Source organism: Dasypus novemcinctus, chromosome 10, assembly GCF_030445035.2.
Source record: "Dasypus novemcinctus isolate mDasNov1 chromosome 10, mDasNov1.1.hap2, whole genome shotgun sequence".
In the NCBI taxonomy this organism is placed as follows: Eukaryota; Metazoa; Chordata; class Mammalia; order Cingulata; family Dasypodidae; genus Dasypus; species Dasypus novemcinctus.
The window spans coordinates 110,509,075-110,528,584 of NC_080682.1; the positions used below are offsets into that span (position 1 = coordinate 110,509,075).

The following is a 19,510-nucleotide window of genomic DNA, read 5'->3' on the forward strand; positions in this document are numbered from 1 at the left end:
CGCACAGTGCTGACGCACGCAAGGATGCTGTGCCACGCAGGGGCATCTCCTGTGTAGGGGAGCCCCACGTGCAAGGAGTGCACCCGGTAAGGAGAGCCGCCCAGTGTGAAAGAAAGTTCAGCCTGCCCAGGAGTGGCGCCGCACACACGGAGAGCTGATGCAGCAAGATGATACAACAAAAAGACACATATTTCCGTGCCACTGACAAGAATAGAGGCGGACACGAACACACAGCGAATGGACAATTTCTCTGACGAAAGAGGATCTGGGAAGTAAATTGACTTGTCCTGTGTCATAGAGCACATAGTGGTAGCTCTCATTTCACCTGATCAAGTTTTCCTTCATACCACCTGATCCTTACTGACTGCTTTTGCAAGAAGCAACTACTGATTGAAACAACAGTTTATCATAGACCAAACCTGGCATGAAAGACCAGGAAAGACCAGGCTGAATTGGGAGATGAGAGAAGTAGGAAGGAAAGAGAAATGTAACTGGTAAGATGTGGCCTGGGTTCTGGGACTAACCTCCAGTAAGTAAAAGAGATCCTGAGAAAAGAACGGAGACTGAAAAAAATCCACAGTAGTGAGAAATGGTTGAGAAGGAAAAATGTCCCAGGGCTACCTGGCACTCATACAACCCCTTCCTCGAAGTAAAATCCACCTCTCTTACATTTGCTTAGCCCTTCCCTTTCCATAGCCTTTTCACAGTCACTGTGTTTTATCAAACATTCCAAGAAAAGGAAGGAACACACTCTAATTCATTCTATGAGGCCAACATCACCCTCATACCAAAGGTAAATAAAGATACCACAGAAAAGAAAATTACAGTCTAATATCTCTTATGAAGTCAGATGCAGAAATATTCAACAAAATACTAGCAAACCAAACCCAACAGCACATTGAAAGAATTATACACTATGACCAAGTGGGATTTATCCCAAGTATGTAATGGTGGTTCACATAAGAAAATCAATGAACAAAGGAAAAAACTATATAATAATCTCAATCAACACAAAGGCATTTGACAAAATCCAGCATATTTCTTGATAAAAACACTTGGAAAACTAGGAATAGAAGGAAGTTTTCTCAATATGATAAAGGATAATATGAAAATTCCACAGCTGACATCATACTTAACGGTGAAAGACTGAAAGCTTTCCCTCTAAAATCAGGACAAGACAAGAATACTCACTTATTCAAGTGTACTGGAAGTTCTTGCCTGCACAATTAGGGAAAAAAAAGAAATAAAAGGCATCCAAACTGGAAAGGAAGTAGTAAAACTCCCTGTTTGCAGATGACATGATCCCACATACATAAAATCCTGATAAATTGACAACAAAGCTAATAAATGAATTCAGCAAAGCGGTGGCATCCAAAACCAACACTCAAAAATCAGTAGTGTTTCTAGACCCTAATAATGAACTATGTGAAAGAAAAATCAAGGGGACTGGATGTGGTTCAAGCAGTTGAGCACCCACCTCACACAAGAGGTGTGGGTTCAGTTCCCAGTGACTCCTGAAACAACAAAAACAAGCAATAAGCAAAACAAACAAACAGAAACCAACTCAGGTAAGCTTATGTGGCTCAGTGGTTGAGTGCCAGCTTCCCACATACGAGGTCCTGGGTTCAATACCTGGCTTCCCAATACCTCAAAACAAACAAACAAAAAAACCAGAAGTCAAGCAAAAAATTCCATTTAGAAGAGCAAGTAAATCAGATATCTAGGAATAAATCTAATTAAGAATATAAAGGACTTATACATAGAAAATTGCAAAATACTGCTAAAAGAAATCAAAGAAGACTTAAATAAATGGAAGGACATTCTGTATTCACAGATTGGAAGACTAAATATTGTTACGATGTTAATTCTACCCACAGCAATTAATAGATTTAACCCAATCCCAATCAAAATTCCAAGAGTCTTCTTGAAGAAATGGAAATGCCAATCATCAAATTTATACAGAGGAAAACAGACTTGGCTCAACTGATAGAGCGTTCGCCTACCACATGGGAGGTACAGGGTTCAAACCCAGGGCCTTCTGAACCGTATGATGAGCTGGCCCACGCGCCAGTGCTGATGCACACAAGGAGTGCCATGCCACACAGCGATGTCCCCAGCATAGGGGAGCCCCATGCACAAGGAATGAGCCCCTCAAGGAGAGCCACCCTGTGCAAAAAAAAGCAGACTGCCCAGGAGTGGCACTGCACACATGGAGAGCTGACACAGCAGGGTGATGCAACAAAAAGAGACACAGATTTCTGGTGCTGCTGACAAGAATACAAGCAGACACAGAAAAACACACAGTGAATGGACACAGTGCAGACAACTGGGGGACAGAGGGGTAAAGGGGAGAGAAATAAAATAAAAAATAAATCTTAAAAAAGAAAATTATATGGAAGGGCAAGGGGCCCCAAAAAGCCAAAGCCACCTCAAAAAGGAAGACTTCTCAATGTTAAAACTTATTATAAAGCCACACTTATCAAAAGAGCATGGTACTGGCACAAGGACATCATACATAGAGACCAGTGGAATGAAATTCAGAGTTCAAAAGTCAATCTTCAAGCTTATGATGAACTGATTTTTGTTTTTTGTTTATTCATTTGATCAACTGAGTTTTGACAAAGGTGCCAACTCCACTCAGTGAGGAAACAGTCTCTTCAACAAATGATTCTGAGAAAACTAGATGTCCATTTGCAAAATAATTAAGGTAGACCCTAGTACATACCATATACAAAAATCTACTCAAAATGGATTACATACTTAAATTTAAGAATAAGAACTATAAAACTCCTAGAAAAAAAAATAGATAAATGGGAACTCATCAAAATTAACAGCTTTTGTGTCATCAAAGGACTTTAATATTAAAGTAAAAGACAATCGATGCCATGGAAAAACATTTAAAAACTGATCAGAGCAGCATTACTTAACAACTGCCAAAAGACGGAAGCAACCCAAGTGTCCACCAAATGATGAATGTATAAACAAAATGTGGTACATACAAAGGAATATTATTCAATCATAAAAGGGAATAATGTTCTGATGCATGTGATAAAATAGATGAACATGAAAGGCATCATGTTGAGTGAAATAAGCCAAACATAAAAGGACAAATATTGTATGTAATCATTGTTAGGAAGTAAGTAGAATAAGCTATTTTACAAAGTCAGAAACTAAAATATACAAGGGGCCAGAGTGGGGTAGGGAGTGGGAGAGCTGAGCCTTCAATTATACAGAGTTTCTATTTGGAATGATAGCAAAGTTCTGGTAATGGATAGTGGTAATGATAGTACGATAGTGTAACATAATTAACAGCACTGAAACATATATTTGAATGTGGTTAAAAGGATAAATTTTAGGTTGTGTATATATATTAGTAGAATAAATTTTTATAAATCCATAGGACTAAATAACACAACAGTGAACCCTACAGTACATCATGGACAACAGTTAAGAGTACAATTATTAAAAATGTTCATTTATGAAATATGACAAATATACCACACTAATGCAAGGTGTTAATAATAGGGTAGTATAAGGGAACTCTGTTTTTTTTTTAAATGAAAATTTTAGTTTATTTTAAGTTATTTATTTTCTAATGAGACACCAGGAACCAACCTAGGACCTCCCATGTGGGAAGGAGACATTCAACCACTTGAGGCACATCCACTCCCAGGGAACTCTGTATTTTATGCATGATTTTTGTAAACCTAAATTTCTCTAATAAAAAATACAAAATTTTAAAAATCACAATTTACAGATAATATAATCATGTACATAGAAAATTCAAATGGGAGAAAAATATTTATGATCTTAGAGTAGGTAAAGATTTCATAAATAGGACAGAAAGCATTAGAAAGGAAATAATGTTAAATTTATTACTATAACTATTAAAGACACCATATCACACATCTAGTAAGCATACCATTAAGAGAATGGGAGATGATATTTGTAACATGTATAACTAACAAAGGACTAAAATCTAGAAAAGAATACCTACAAATCAATAAGAATAAAAAAATTTTAATGGGCAAAAGACTTGAATAGGTACTTCACAAAAAAGGATATTCAAATGGCCAGTTAACACATGAAAAGTCATCAGCTACTTCACAGCATACACCAGAATGTTCAGAATTAAAATGCATCTCAATTACCCAGGTATATATGTATATACCCAACAGAAATGTATCAAGATATGACAAGAATGATCATAAAATATATTGTTCATAATAGTTTATTACTGAAATCAACCTGTTTATCAAAAATACAATGGAAAATACCCCTAAGAGAATATCATATAGCAATGAAAATTAAATGTAGCTGTATATAAAAACACAGATGAATCTTAGGAACAATGTTAATCAAAAGAGGACAAACAAAAGAATATGTGCTGTATTATCCTATTTACATCAAGTTCAAATACAAGTAGAACCCTTTCATGATGTTCACCTCCAGGAAAGAGAAAGACATCACTGCCTGGAAGGGAAAAATGCAGGGAACTTCTAGGGGCCGGGTAATGTCCTACCTCCTGGCCAGGGTAGTAGTCACACAGATGAAATCACTCTAAATTGAGGTGTACACTTCTGAATCTGCATTTTTCTATATAAAAATTTTAAAATTCCATGTAGGAACCTACAAGAATTACTGTTCATGAGCTATATATGGTGTTCCAGACACTTAGTCCAACCCCTTCATTTTATGGATGAGAAATAACTTCAAGCCTAGAGAAGTTCAGTGAGTTATCCAAGATCACACAGCAAGGAACACTGTAATAGGATCCAAACCCCAAGCAGACTATTTTAAAGTATTACTTGCTTAAAAAATCTCGGTATAGATTGACAACAACAACGTAAGTGAACGAGAAAACAAAGAGAAGGAAGAAGGGAAAGGAAAGGAAAAGGGGAGGTTAGTCTGAAAGAAAAAAAGAGAATCAGATTTGTTGTTTTAAGAGGTTGAGCTTACCTTCTTGGCCTCAGTTTCAAATATTTTATATGTTCCACAGGTCCAGGCCCATTCCACAGCTTAAAACCCTACTTCTGACATTACAAAGAACTCATAAGAACTTCTTGAGAAACCTGGCCTTGGGTCTGCTTAGTCTCAGTTCACAAAAGCATTTACTCTGAACTTCCCATTAACCTTGTCTAAACCAACGGGAAACCAAGTGAGTGCCTTTGTAGGGAGAGAAAGGAATTTTATTTTTTATATTTTCTTTTTTTATTGTGGTAACATTTATAGCATATAATTTTCTATTTTAACTAATTATTATGTAAAATTCAGTGATATTAACAAAGTTGGACTACCATCACCAACTTCCATTACCAAAACTTTTTTCATCACCCCAAACAGAAACTCTGTACCCATTAAGCAATAGCTCCATATTTTCTCCCAAACCCAGTACCTGATAACATGTAATCTACTTTCAGTCTTTATGTATTTGTTTATTCTAGGTATTTCCATGAAGTGAAATCATACAAATCTTGTTCTCCTTTTGTATCTGGCTTATTATACTCAGCAATGATGTCTACAAGGTACATCCATGCTGAAGCATGCAAATAAGAACTTAATTCTTTTTAACAGTTGAATAATATTCCAATGTATGTACATACCACACATTGTGTTTATTCATGTTGATGAACACATGATTTCCTTATCATTTTGGCTTCTGTGACTAATGCTGCTACAACACTGGTGTCCAAGTATCTGAATCCCTGTTTTCAATTCTTTTGATCATCTACCTAGAAGTGGAATTTGTGAGTCATATGGTAATTCTATGTTTAATTTGTTGAGGAACTGCCAAACTTTTTTCCACATCAGTTGCACTATTTTACATTTCCACCAGCAAAATATAAGGGTTCCTATTTCTCCATACCCTTAACAGCACTTGTCATTTTCTGTTTTTAAATAATAACCACCACAGTGGATGTTAAGTGGTATCTCATTATGGTTTTTGATTTGCATTTCCCTAATGACAGTGAGTATCTTTACATGTGTTTATTGGCCATTTGCACATCTTCTTTGGAAAAATATCTCTTTCCCTTTGCCCATTTTTAATTTTATTGAAGTACATCATTCATACATGAATATATATAAGCAACAAATGTATAATGAAATTGTGAAGTTACAAAACAAACATGCATATCATCATACAAGGCTCCCATACATCACCCCACCACCACCATCCTGCATTGTTTTCACAAACTATGAAAAACCATTATTAACATATTACTAACTACACCCCATATCTTTTTGTATTTTTCCCCCAACACACACAATTATTAATACACTGTATTAGTATTATATATTTGTTATAGTTCATGAGAGAATGTTCTCCTATTAACCATAATCCCTCTTCCACCACTGTATTCCCTGTGTTATAAAATCCCATACTTTGGGGCGGCGGACTTGGCCCAGTGGTTAGGGCGTCTGTCCACCACATGGGAGGTTCGCGGTTCAAACCCCGGGCCTCCTTGACCCGTGTGGAGCTGGCCCATGCGCAGTGCTGATGCGCGCAAGGACTGCCCTGCCACGCAGGGGTGTGTGCACCCCGTAAGGAGAGCCACCCAGCACGAAAGTGCAGCCTGCCCAGGAATGGCGCCTCACACACGGAGAGCTGACACAACAAGATGACGCAACAAAAAGAAACACAGATTTCCGTGTGGCTGACAACAACAGGAGCGGACAAAGAAGACCCAGCAAATAGACACAGAGAACAGACAACCGGGGGGGGGGGGGGGTAGGTAAATAAATAAATAAATCTTAAAAAAAAAAAAACCCATACTTTGTACACTCCATTAAAAGTGTACCTTCAGTGGTTCTCATTTTCATCTTAAAGTTGTACTGACATCACCTCAATTTTAGAATGTTTTCATTTCTCCAAAAGGAAAAATCCCAGATCCTTTCTTACCTTCCTATTGTTGTCCCTTGGAATGGAAAATATTATAATATTACTGTTAACTATTTCCCATAAGTTACATTAGTTGTAATTTTGCCCTGTATCACTATATTCCTAACACTTTGTAATAGAACATTCTTATATTTATACTATTAACCACAACCTTCACCCACCACCAAAATCACTGTTATATATTCCCCAGATTATTCTCTAGCTTTCTTTCAATTGACATTTATGCCCAAAGGCTGGCCCTTTCAGCTATAATCATATTTATAAATCAGCAGTGTTAGTTATACTCACTATAATATGTTACCATGAACTCTATTAATTTCCACTTCAATAAGCCTTATTAAAAATTCTACAAACACTGAGAGTCAGCTACCATTCTCAACTCACATTCTACCTCCTAGTAACCTATAATCTAGGGCTTACCTCCTTGAGTTTACTCACCATATTTAGTTCATATTAGTGAGACCATACAATATTTGTCCTTCTGTGTCTGGCTTATTTCTCTCAACATAATGTCCTCAAGGTTCATCCATGTTGTTATATGCACCCTGATTTAATTTCTTCTTTCAGCTGAATAGTATTTCATTATGTGTATATATCACATTTTATTTATCCATTCATCAGTTGATGAACACTTGGGCCGGTTCCACTATTTTACCAGTTTTGAATGCTGCTGCTATGAACATCGATGTCCAAATGTCAGTTCATATCCTTGCTTTCAGTTCTTCTGAATATATTCCTAGTAATGACTGCTAGATCATATGGCAATTCTATATTAACTTCATGAGGTATACTACCAAACTGTCTTCCACAGAGGCTGCACCATTCTACATTCCCACCAACAATGAAGGAGTTTTTCTACTTCTCCACATCCTCTCCAGCACTGGTAGTTTTCTAGGTTTTCATTGTTGTTTTTTAATTATGGCCATTCTACAAGGTGCGAAATTGCAAATCCTAAATAAGGCTTCTTTTTGCATGCTCTTAAATTCCTTTTAAAATTTCTTCAGAAATAAGTTCAGCCGTGTGAACTCAGCAAAACATTTGTAATCTGACAAGACAGAGTTTACTGTGCTGTTTATATATGGTTGTTATTACACGCTTGCTTTTTTAAATTTACAGGTCAATTTTAAATGTATAATAAGTAGTGTTCTACAGACATAAGTGGAGATAAAGCCAAGACAAAAAGGTCATTTCAAAGCAATTTTCACTTGGAGATTCTTTTTCTGTTTTAATTTTTCTTTTGAATTGAAACTTGATCATGCATGCTTCCCTTTTCATTTGCAAATTCCCTCATTTACCCAGAATGTGGTGAGGTGTTTTTAAACATGCATGTTTATCAATGGCTTTCTTCAAGAGAATAGCATTTTATGCCAGAGTGAAGAACAGCTTATAGGGAAGAAAACAAGCAGCTTTCCCTTAAATAAAGTATTCATCCTTACGACATTGAACTTATTCACATCTTATACAACTTATACACATCTAGTACATGATGTGTGCATGTACTAAATGATAACGGGAGTTTATAGGCATTAACTGAGGATACCAAATGCTGAGCAAACCCTTACACCTACCTAGTAATTAAAGATGCTTTTTTGTAAATTTGCAATATACTGTGAAACAAAATTGCTCAAATTTGTTGAGGTTTGACTGTAGATTGGTTATAGATACAGGAAAGAAAACAAGGGAAATTAGCTGTAAATCATAGTGGCCTTGCTTATCTCTCTCCTGAAACACATTTCATGGTACTTAAATTTCCTTTGTCAGATACATGAATCATATTTTCGCTGGAACTGAATTGAAAGGAAAATTATGACTAACATGATCTTAACTTTTCTTTATGAGTTGTCTTCATTTAAGATGAGGATATATGTAATTGTAGAACCAGAAGCAAGAGTTTAAAACATAATCTGTTAAATACATTTCAGTTTTTCCCTGAAATATTATAAAAAGACATTTTATTAATCATTTCTAAAATTTCATATAGTAGTTTTATAAAGCAGCATAGTCTAGTTGATTATTTGTTTGCATCATTTTCAAGAAAGATATGAGGTCACTTTAGTTTAGAACATAATAATCTTTGTTTTCATTGAGACTGACATTGTGTACAAGAGGCCTCTGCAGTTTTAGAGAATTTTAATTGTTTCTTGGAATTAAAAAAAAATCAATTAGCCATAAACGTGTACATTCATTTCTAAACTCTTGATTCTATACCATTGGTCAATTTGTGTGGACTTATGGAGAAAGGGGTTTTTAGCCCAGGGCCATTCGTTAATACCATTTTACAGAAGTGCTGTTATGAGTAATCTGTAAATTATATAACACTCTGAAGTTTTAATCACAGAATCCAATGGAAAATTATGGTTTTAAAGTATAATACAGTAATTGCCACCAAAATTACTACCAACTTTTAAAAAGACTACTCAGTGGAAGCAGATGTGGTTCAAGAAGTTGAGGGCCTGTCTCCCAAATGGGAGGTCCTGGGTTTGGCTCCTGGTACCTCCTAAAAACAAACAAACAAACAAACAAGGAAACAAGCAAACAAATGAAAAAACCAACTCAAGGGAACCAATGTGGCTCAGTGGTTGAGCACTGGCCTCACACATATACGGTCTCAGGTTCAATCTGCAGTCCTCAAAAAAAGCCTACTCAGTTTATACGTCGCTTTTCATATCTCTAGTCTTTTGTTGTAATTTTTTCAACAACTCTGAGATAAATATTATTATATACTTATATTGTAGGTAAGACAACTGAGACTAAGAGAGGTAGAATAACTTGCCAAAGGTCACAAAGTCAAGAATGGGCAAGGGTGGTAGCCTCAAGTGCTTGAACTTCAACATATGCACTTCTATATGCACTGTACCTTCCTCATATTGCAGAATACGCAATATGCCCGTGAGTGACAGAATGAATGCCAATTAAAGGCAAATTTGCTTTAAAGTAATTTGAAAGAACCAGCCAAATCAGCTCTAATAAAAAGTACTAGTCTGAACTTTTCTAGGCTGGGAGACTTCAAACACTTTGAGATATCTGAGGGCTTAGACAAATAAAAGAATACAATCCAGATGTCTAGGGATACTGGTTCAAATTCAGGCTCCATGCTCTGCAACTATGCAATCATGTGGCCTTGCCAAGTCACTGTCTTTCTGAGCCCAAGAATAGCAGTTTTATACAGTAGACAGGTCCTTGGGATAGGAAAGAGAGAGCTCTAATCCCAGCCTTGCCATTTCCTAAATTATATGACTTTGGGGCAGTTACATAATCAATGTGAACCTCAGTTTACTATCTACAAAATAAAATAATTATTAACCTCAAAGGACTAATGTATTTCATAAACACATGAAAGCTCCTAATAAAATGTGTGGCACCTAAGAGGCATTTGATAAAAACAGCAGCTGAATTACTATTGTTATTACTTATATTTATATTTATATTTTGAGGATCATCTAAGGTAAAAGAAATAAATGTATTTTGTAAACTAAAGAGATTTTCCCAACCCACTTATTAAGACGGGGAAACTGGCTGAGGAAAGAGAAAGAGGAAAGATTTACCCTGATTTTGTGTTACTTACTCCAGATCTTAGATTTGAGGAAATAAGGTAGAAAAAGAAGCATACAAATACAAACCCATCCCGACTTCATCTTTATTTTTGGCCTATTCCATTTTGGACTTCTGAAGGCATGGGAAAAGAGGCTCACACTGCAAAAGTTCATATTTCAGTATAGCCATCAAAGTCTGAACACAAATCACTGGCTTTTTTTTTTTTTTTTTTTTTTTTTTAAAAGCAGCACCTCTCACTGGTTTAGCTAAGCACATCTGAGCTCAAAGCAGTAAAAGTTACAAACTCAAGAGAGAGAAACACTGATATAGTCCAGTTTTAAAATGAACTTCGCTAATCTCTTCCCAAGCTGGGAGAATTCTACTTTGGTTGTGAAAATGCAGTCAGGAAAAAAAAAAAGATTCCAAACTTAATACTGCAGGACTTCTCGGAATAAACCTAAGGCTCCAGATCCTAACCACAGGAACCAGGCTTTCCCACATGGAATTCGGCAACTCAGCACCATCTACTACATGCCCTCAATTACAGCTTTTCATTTCAATTATATATGCATACCCCCAGGCACAAACTAAAGCCACTCTGGAGGTCAGCATTAGGCAGTGACCACAGACATTCTACACATGGCTAGTTCAAATCTCAATCACTACCACAGTCCACAAAGAAATTTTCTCTCATCTCTTTAGAATCTCTCTGTAAATTTTGACTCCAAAAGCCTGGGCCCAGGCATCTGTATTTTTTAAAGCAACACAAGTAAGTCAGATGGGTAACAAGTATTGAGAACAACTAATAGAGATGGTCTGGTATAATGGAACAGATACTTAGGAAAGACTTGGTTCCACACTCATCCCTGAGCAATTTACTTTTCCCTAATCCTTAAGTGAAAATGGGTTGTTTTGGGTGTCAAATAAAACAATAAAGGAGGTTTCCATTAAACAGTGAAAACAAACTCAGATTTGCATAACGCTTTATAGTTAAGCAAGGGCTTTTAGATCAATTATGTAAATGATAAAAGCCTAGTAATGAAACGGGCAGGATGGTTCTAGACCATTTATTTCTGGTTCTAGACCATTTATTTCTCTATGAAGCTAGTATACACTCTCAAATACAATATTAAAAGCACAATGCTTCATTGACTGCCCAAAACTGTTGCATATTCTGCCAGGACTAAGCTGAGCACAAAATAAGTAAACAAATGCTCACTGGTTGAATTATAATATCAGTGGCACAAGGTCAAGAACAAAGACTTCAGAAAAAAGGAAAAATAACTCCCTTTAATTTCATTTTGATATATGCATTAATTAGAGCCATTAAGCAAAGGGTGAACCTATGTGCTTAGGTCATATACAGAAAATCAGTAACCAGGAAATGAAAGGGAAGTTATTAAATCATTTCACAAGACCTTCTTAAAACTATGCTATCTCTGTGCTTCTAACCTATAAAGCTTCAGCTTTGATCTAGAGGCTATAAGATTTGTTTTCAGAGCAGATTTCTAGTATTTCTAGTATTTCTAGAAGTACCTCTGAGTCTACGACTTTATCACTGACTAAAATACTTTACAATGGCCTAGTTTTTTTTTCACGTGGATGTGCAAGACTGATCCGATTTTATCTTTATATCTCATTTATATAATTATAGGATTTCAAAGCTATAAGAGACAATACCTGTCTACTGATCTACTCTCTCATTTTTCAGACGAAGGTAAAGAAATCTACAGAGAATTCATTGACCCAAACAAGGCAGCCAATATACAGGAAAACCAAGAGAACAATCCAGATAACCCAATCCCCAGCTCTGGGCTATCCCACCTCTCCCATGCAGCATACCAGAGTGCCGCTTCACTTCCCAGTGATGTCTGAAGGTTTCTGCTTCCATCTGCTGTTTCAGGTAGGAACCCTTTTTTTTCCCCCAATCATTTTTTTAATTAAGATATAATTCACATACCATACAATTCACCTACTATAGTATGTAATTCAATGGCTTTTAGTATATTCAGAGCTGTACAACCATCACCACAATCAATTTTAGAACATTTCATTACCACCAAAAAGACACTCCACAGCCTTTAGCTGTTACTCCCCAATACCCCTAGACCTAGACAACTATTCATCCACTTTTTGTATCTATAGATTTGCCTGTTCTAGACATTTCATATAAAAGGAATCATACAATAAGTAGTCCTTTGTGACTGGCTTCTATCACTTAGCATAATGGTTTCAGGGTTCATTCATACTGTAGCATGCATCAGTACTTCATTTGCTTTTATTGCCAAGTAATTTTCCATTGTGTTAATATATCACATTTTATTTATCCATTCATCAGTTGAGGTCATTTAGGTTGTGTCCACTTTTTGACTACTATGAATAATGCTGTTATGAACATTCACGTGGAAGTTTTTGTGTGGACATGGGTTTTTATTTCTCTTAGATATCCTTAGGGTGGAATTGCTGGGTCATATGGTAATTCCATGTTTAACCTTTTGAGGAAATAAATGCCAGACAGCACTTTCCAAAGTGCCTGTACCATTTTACATGCCCACTACCAGTGTTAAGAGGGTTCCAATTGCTCCACATCCTAACACTTGAAATTATCTGTCTTTTTTATTCTAGCCAAACTCATAGATATGAAGCAGTACAACTGTGGTTTTGATTTATATTTCCCTGATGGTTAACGATGTTAACCATACACTGATCATTTGTATATCTTCTTTAGAGAAATGTCTATTCTAATTTTTTGCCCATTTTTTATTGGGTTATCTTTTTTTATTGAGATCTAATAGTTCTTTATATATTCTAGATACAAGTCCCTTATCAGACATATGATCTGCAAATACTTTCTCCCATTCTGGGGGTTATATTTGCACTTTCTTGATGGTATCCTTTAAAGCACAAAAGTTTTTAAATGTGATGATGTCCATCAGGCAGGGATCTTATTAGCCTCCCTAGTGTGAGACAGCAAGAACAATTTAAACTTTTAATATTGAAAGTCCTTCTTCACTACATGTAGACACTTGACCTGAAGGCCCACTTATTTACAGAGATCAAGAACTATGGTTGGGGGAGTGGATGTAGTTCAAGCAACTAAGCACCTGCTTCCCACAGGGGGAGTCCCGGGTTCAGTTCCCAGTGCCTCCTAAAGAAAAACGGAAACAAACAATAAGCAAAACAAACATAAAAACCAACTAGGGGAGCCAATGTGGCTCAGTGGTTGAGTTACCAGCTTCCCACATACGAGACGAGGTCCTGGAGTTCAATCCCCAGCCCCCAGTACCCTCAAAAAAAAAAAAAAAGTATGGTTGGTAAAGTACAATATTAAAGAGAAAACCTAAAACAAAACTGAGGGATAAACAAGGTGACTATATTTGTGGGAGAAGTTTCCAGGACAGGGTGACACATACTATGTAAAACATAGCCACTGTACCTAAGGATCTAGTAGCTACTATATAAGGAAATCAGCCAGAAAATCAAAGTTAAGCAAACCTACCCATATTTATTCTGTCTAGTACCCAAAGATCTCACTTTGAAGGTAGAGTAGCCCTACACACAAAAATACAATCCTAAAGGACTCCTTAAAAATCCAAAATTGCCCTCAGTTATTCAACATTTACTATTTGTGAGGACACTGCCTATAAGCCATCTGTATGTGAAGACATCTCAAATGCAGTATGTCTAAAGTCATCCCTGTACTCGACCACCAACCCTCTAGACTTGTTCCTCTTCCTCAGTTCCCTATTAAGTTAATGATACTACCAACTACCATCTCCCCTCCCTTCTGCAGTTACATTTTTCTGCAATGTAAGATATTTTCTGCATTTCACCATTTTGCTTGTTACATTTGGTCTACTATTTCAAGTTCTTTTAAATCCAATTATGACTTTATCATGTGGTCTACTAGCTATGCCTCTATCTTCTACTCATAGGAAAAAAGTAAAGAGAAACATTTGATTACTTTCTGTGTAGAAGGTACTATATTAGGAACTTAACGTATAATCTTCAAAACAATGCTGTGAGATATTATCCCAATTTCAAAGACAACAAAAATAAAGGTCAGAATGGTTAAGTAACATTCCTAAGGCCACGCAGCTGGTAAGTGGTAAATCTAAGATTTTGAACAAGGTTGACCCAAATCAAAAGCTCATGGTAACTATTTACAGACAGAAAGCCAATTTCTTCAGCTTGTCTCAAGAACAGAATCCTACAAACATGACTGAATATATCAAACCAAGAGCCACTTAAAGTAACATTTTTGGGGTAAAGTAAGTTATCTAAACATGGGCATCCAACCTCTATTTTTAACCACCTTGTCCATACGATCTCAGTGTTTTCAGCAGATGTACTGTTAACATTTCCTAGTTACTCTTCTAGAAGTTTTATCAATAAAAAGGAAATAAGGTGTCCTGGTATGAATTAATTTTCGTGAACTCATGCTGAATCCTAGGTATCTCTGCTTCCCTGTCTCAGCTAATACTTGTGCTTCTTACTAATATTTAACCTCTGTATCTGGATGTGGGATGAGGAGATCTAAATAAAGAAGAGGTAATCAAGGAACGAAGATATTCCTATTAAAGCTATTTTTGAAATGAGACATTTTCCAAATGAACACTTTTTAATGTTTAGGAATTTTATACATAAATAAATGGTTTTAGATTATCTAAAATCTGGCAAGAGCATCAAAATTATTTTCCCAGAATTTTGCACAGATATAGTAAAAGAACATAAAGTAGGTCTATCTTCCATTTGGCTTCAGCCACATTAGGAAGAAACTGAAGGGAGATATTAAACGGGAAAAAAGTTATTATATAAAAATAAACAAATACTCAAGGAAAGGACAAATCTTTAGGCTGCAAAAAAATTTTTTTTTAAACATAACAATGTTGAGAAAGAAATGAAATACTGTACTTTTATCTCCAGGTAAGATGGCTCGGTAAAATCGGTCCTTCTTTTTCTTCTCCTCTGGGTTTGGAGGCAGAGGTTTGGAACCATGGTTTAGGGTTCCAGCATCTTTGCTGCCAGCTCCAATCATAGTGCTCGTGTTTCTCATCGGAGGGGCTGGGGGTTTGTCTTGAATATCTAGGCCGTTATTTGACATGGTCACCACCAGCAGCAGCTACTGAAAGTAGAAAAAACATAACCCGTTTATTACTTGTGGGCAAATGGGAATATGTGTTAAAAATTTTTAAAGAACACAAATTATATGGCTTTTCCACTGCATACCCAATTCAACCTCTTCTACTGTATACCATGGCTAATGCTAGCATATTTAGCCATAAAACTCAAAGATATAAATACCCACACTGTTCCAGGCAGTACTAAAAATTCACAAGGATCTTGTTTTTCTATGCATTCCCATAACTGAGGCACTGGAGAACACAGAGAGCCACAGTGATGTGATTTAAAAAGGAGAAATAGTGAAGCAGAGTTGGCCCAGTGGATAGGGCGTCCGTCTACCACATGGGAGGTCCGTGGTTCAAACCCTAGGCCTCCTTGACCCATGTGGAGCTGGCCCACGTGGAGTGCTGATGCACCCAAGGAGTGCCATGCCACGCAGGGGTGTCCCCATGTAGGGGAGCCCCACAAGCAAGGAGTGCGCCCCATAAGGAGAGCCGCCCAGCGTGAAAGAAAGTTCAGCCTGCCCAAGAATGGCACTGCACACAGAGAGCTGACACACAAGATGACACAACAAAAAGAAACACAGGTTCCTGTGCTGCTGACAACAACAGAAGTAGACAAAGAAGAACACGCATGCAGCAAATGGACACAGAGAGCAGACAACGGGGGGATTAGGGAGGGAAGGGGAGAGAAATAAAAAATAAAAACAAATAAATAAACTTAAAAAATAAAATAAAAAGCAGAAATCTAAGGAGCAGGTATAGCTTAGTGGATGAGTGCCTGCTTTGTACAGACGAGGTCCCAGGACCTCCTAAAAATTTTATTTTAAAAAAGCAGAAATTTGACACAGCAAAACAGAGTACAGAATATGTGTCAGTCTGAAGTTATTTTATGAATCCCAAAAAGAAAAATATTATGTTTTTAAAATAATCTATTCCTGTGGGTATGAGACACTTTTGACTGGACTACTTCAGTGAGGCATGGGCCAGCTTGGGTCTCCACCCTCTTGCTGGGTCTGTTATAAACAGAAACAGAAAGACGGACACAGACACGGGAAAAGGAAGTCGCCATATCTGATACTGCCTTGTAAAAGAAAGGACTCCAGATGAGCCAACAAGGAAGAAGCCACCAAGAGGTTCAGAGAGCTGAGGCCCAGGGAGAGATGAGCCATATGCCTGTTAGTTTGCAGCTGAACTTGGGAAGAAAAATGACAGTCGAGACTCATAGAGGAGGCCCAGAAAGAGACAAGCCCTATGCCTGGTTGCTGAGAGCTAAGCTTCAGGAGATGGTGGGTTCTAGAGGGAGATTGTGGCAGAGATCAGCAGTCATCTTGCTTCACCATGTGGTCAGACAACAGGATCAACAGTAGCTGAGTTTAGTAAGAAAGCACCTCGGATGGTACCTCAATTTGGACATTACAGCCTTGAACTGTAAGTTTTTACCCCAAATAAATCCCCATTATAAAAGCCAACACATTTCTGGTACTTTGCATTGACAGTCCTTTGGCAAACTAAAACAGAATGTCACCAAGATGGAGAGTGGGATGCTCTAGGTTTATGCCCTTCTTCCCCCCAGAACTTTTAAACAACTAGCAAAAACCAGCAGAGCCATCTTTTCCAAAGCTCCAGAAAATTTTAAAGGGTTGTAATAAGTGAATAAAGAAAAAGGCATACACAATGCCCATAAGTGCAAAATCTAAGATAAGGTGGAAGGGTGTCTGTGCAGTGGATGGGCATGGCAGTGGTGCAGTGGTGCTACTGGGTTCAGCAGTGCTGGTCTGTGAGGGGACAGGGTGGTAGGGTTGGGTTGGACTATCCTTGGAGCAGGTGAATTCTGGGGATTTCAGGTCTGTGGTTAAAACAAAAACGTTGGGAATGTTCTTTTGACAAATATGCCAGGGGAGGATTACTAGTGTAGGGTGTTGGATGTGAGAGGGTACATACAGAATAAGGTACACCTGGGGCAGGCTTCTATGGAATATAAAAGTGCCATCTTGTCATAGTGTTTTATCAGTGGGTGAAGACCCACACAATAAACAAGAAAATATTAAACTCCCATCCTGGGAAGTCGTGCTATGTTCTCAAATAGAGAGGTAAGAGTCTCGAGAACATAGGCAGTGACTAATAAAAGAAAACAGACCAATATGTCAAGCCCTCAATATTATTGCAAGTAACCATGAATTTTATTCTTCAAAAAGTGAAACTTAGTTATCATAGGTCCCAAGGGGAAGGGGAGTGAAGAATAGAAGAGATGGGACTTAGGGCATTTTTAGGACACTAGAATTATTCTGCATGATCTTGTAATAATGGATACGGGCCATTTTAAATTTTGTCAAAATTTATAAAAGTGTACTGTCCAAAACTAAATCATAATGTGTACCATTGACTATGGTCAACAGCAATGCTTCAATATTTGTACGTCAATTGTAACACATGTACTATCCACATGCAAAATGTTATTAATAGGGGAGATGGGAAAAGGGGGAGGATGTTAGGTATATGGGAATCCCCTTTATTCTGTATGTGACTTTTCTGTAATCTAAAGCTTCCTTGAAGATAAAATGAAAAAAAAAAAGACACTAGGGGATTATATGGAAGAAAAGGTCACTGCACATATAAGACAACAGATCTTACAGTGATGAAAGACATAATGTTTTAAACGTTTATTACTTAAATTTTTTTTAAAAAATTTTGTATTTTATATGTTACTTTTAAAACTCATTATTTCGTTTTCTTATTATTTTTATTTGATTATTTTCTTGGCTTCATCTTTGGAGAGTTTTGGATCACAGAAGAGTCACAACTGTGGCAGGGGAGGAACATTAGTGCAGGCAGGATATTGGTGATGGGCGATGCATGGGAGGAGGTTCATCTGGGGTGTGCCTCTAAGGCATAAGAATGTGTTCAAGTGTTGAAGGGGCATTGTCACAGTGGATGGAGATCCACACAATAACCAAAAGAATATCGAATTCCCATCCTGGGGAATTCTGCTGCATTCTCTCATGGGACAGAAGGATTCCAAGCACAGGGACAGTGCCTGGTGAAGGAAGACAGACCATTAAACAGGGTCCTTGATATTAATGATTGTACTTATGAGCCTTTTTTTTTTTTTAGTTGAAACTTAGCCTACTATTACATGCTGCCTAAGAGTTACCTCATGAGGGCCTCCTTGTTGTTCCCAGTGTGAGTGTGGGACATGACTCCCAGGAATGAGTCTCCCTGGCACCAAGGGATTATTACCAAGCAACAACTAGCAACGCACCTAGAAAAAGACCTTGACCATGAGGGGGAAATGGTAAATACAAATGAGTTCTCATGGCTGAGAGATTTCAAAGTGAGTCAGGAGGTCATTCCAGAGGTTAAGTTTATGCATATCTCAGCAGGATCTCACTTACTGCCACAGTAAACACTGCCTCAAACAGTGGGGCTTCTGAAGGATTTAGAAACATCAAGACACTACAAGCAGGGCTGACAGCTCAGAAAGTGCCCTTCCAGTGGGCCTTAGCTTGGAATTTATGCTCCCCAGTGTGACAGAGTTGGGCTCATTTGTGGTTTCCCTACACATGGCTCTTCTGCCCCTTCTATGTGAACCAACAGCACTATAGTTGATAGGTTTTTGTTCAACTGACTTAAATCTTTGGTCTGTCCAAATGCCAGTGGGGCCCTGAATTTCAGCAGAGTTACAACACCTACTCTGCAGTTCACTGGACTCAAGCAAGACAACTAACAAAGTGATGATGATGGGCAATGCCCATCCCAAGGAACAGAGAAAATCTGCAACTGAAAGCAAGATAGTTCATCCATCTGCCCCATGGGATCTAATCCCCTCTCAATTAGAGGCAGAGTGGGCATCACCATCCCAAAATCCCCAATATTGGGGAATGCACAATGAGCTAAAGTAGACTTACTATTGTTCTACTATAGACTTATTGTTGTTCTAGCAACTGAGGAA

At 37.5% G+C, this 19,510-nt stretch overlaps 1 protein-coding gene across 7 annotated transcripts in view; it reads right to left on the reverse strand.

Annotated features, from left to right (window-relative positions):
• PAK1 (p21 (RAC1) activated kinase 1) overlaps positions 1 to 19,510 on the reverse strand; it is a 169,225-nt gene that overhangs the window by 70,223 nt on the left and 79,492 nt on the right. For 5 of the 7 annotated variants that reach the window (XM_012528181.4, XM_058306030.2, XM_071218281.1 and 2 more), the window contains one exon: positions 15,350 to 15,560. In XM_012528181.4, coding sequence (XP_012383635.1) covers positions 15,350 to 15,539 — 190 coding nt within the window. In that variant the 5' untranslated portion in view covers positions 15,540 to 15,560. The remainder of the gene's footprint in view (positions 1 to 15,349; positions 15,561 to 19,510) is intronic. The other 2 variants (XM_012528183.4, XM_012528182.3) reach the window with 1 other exon arrangement.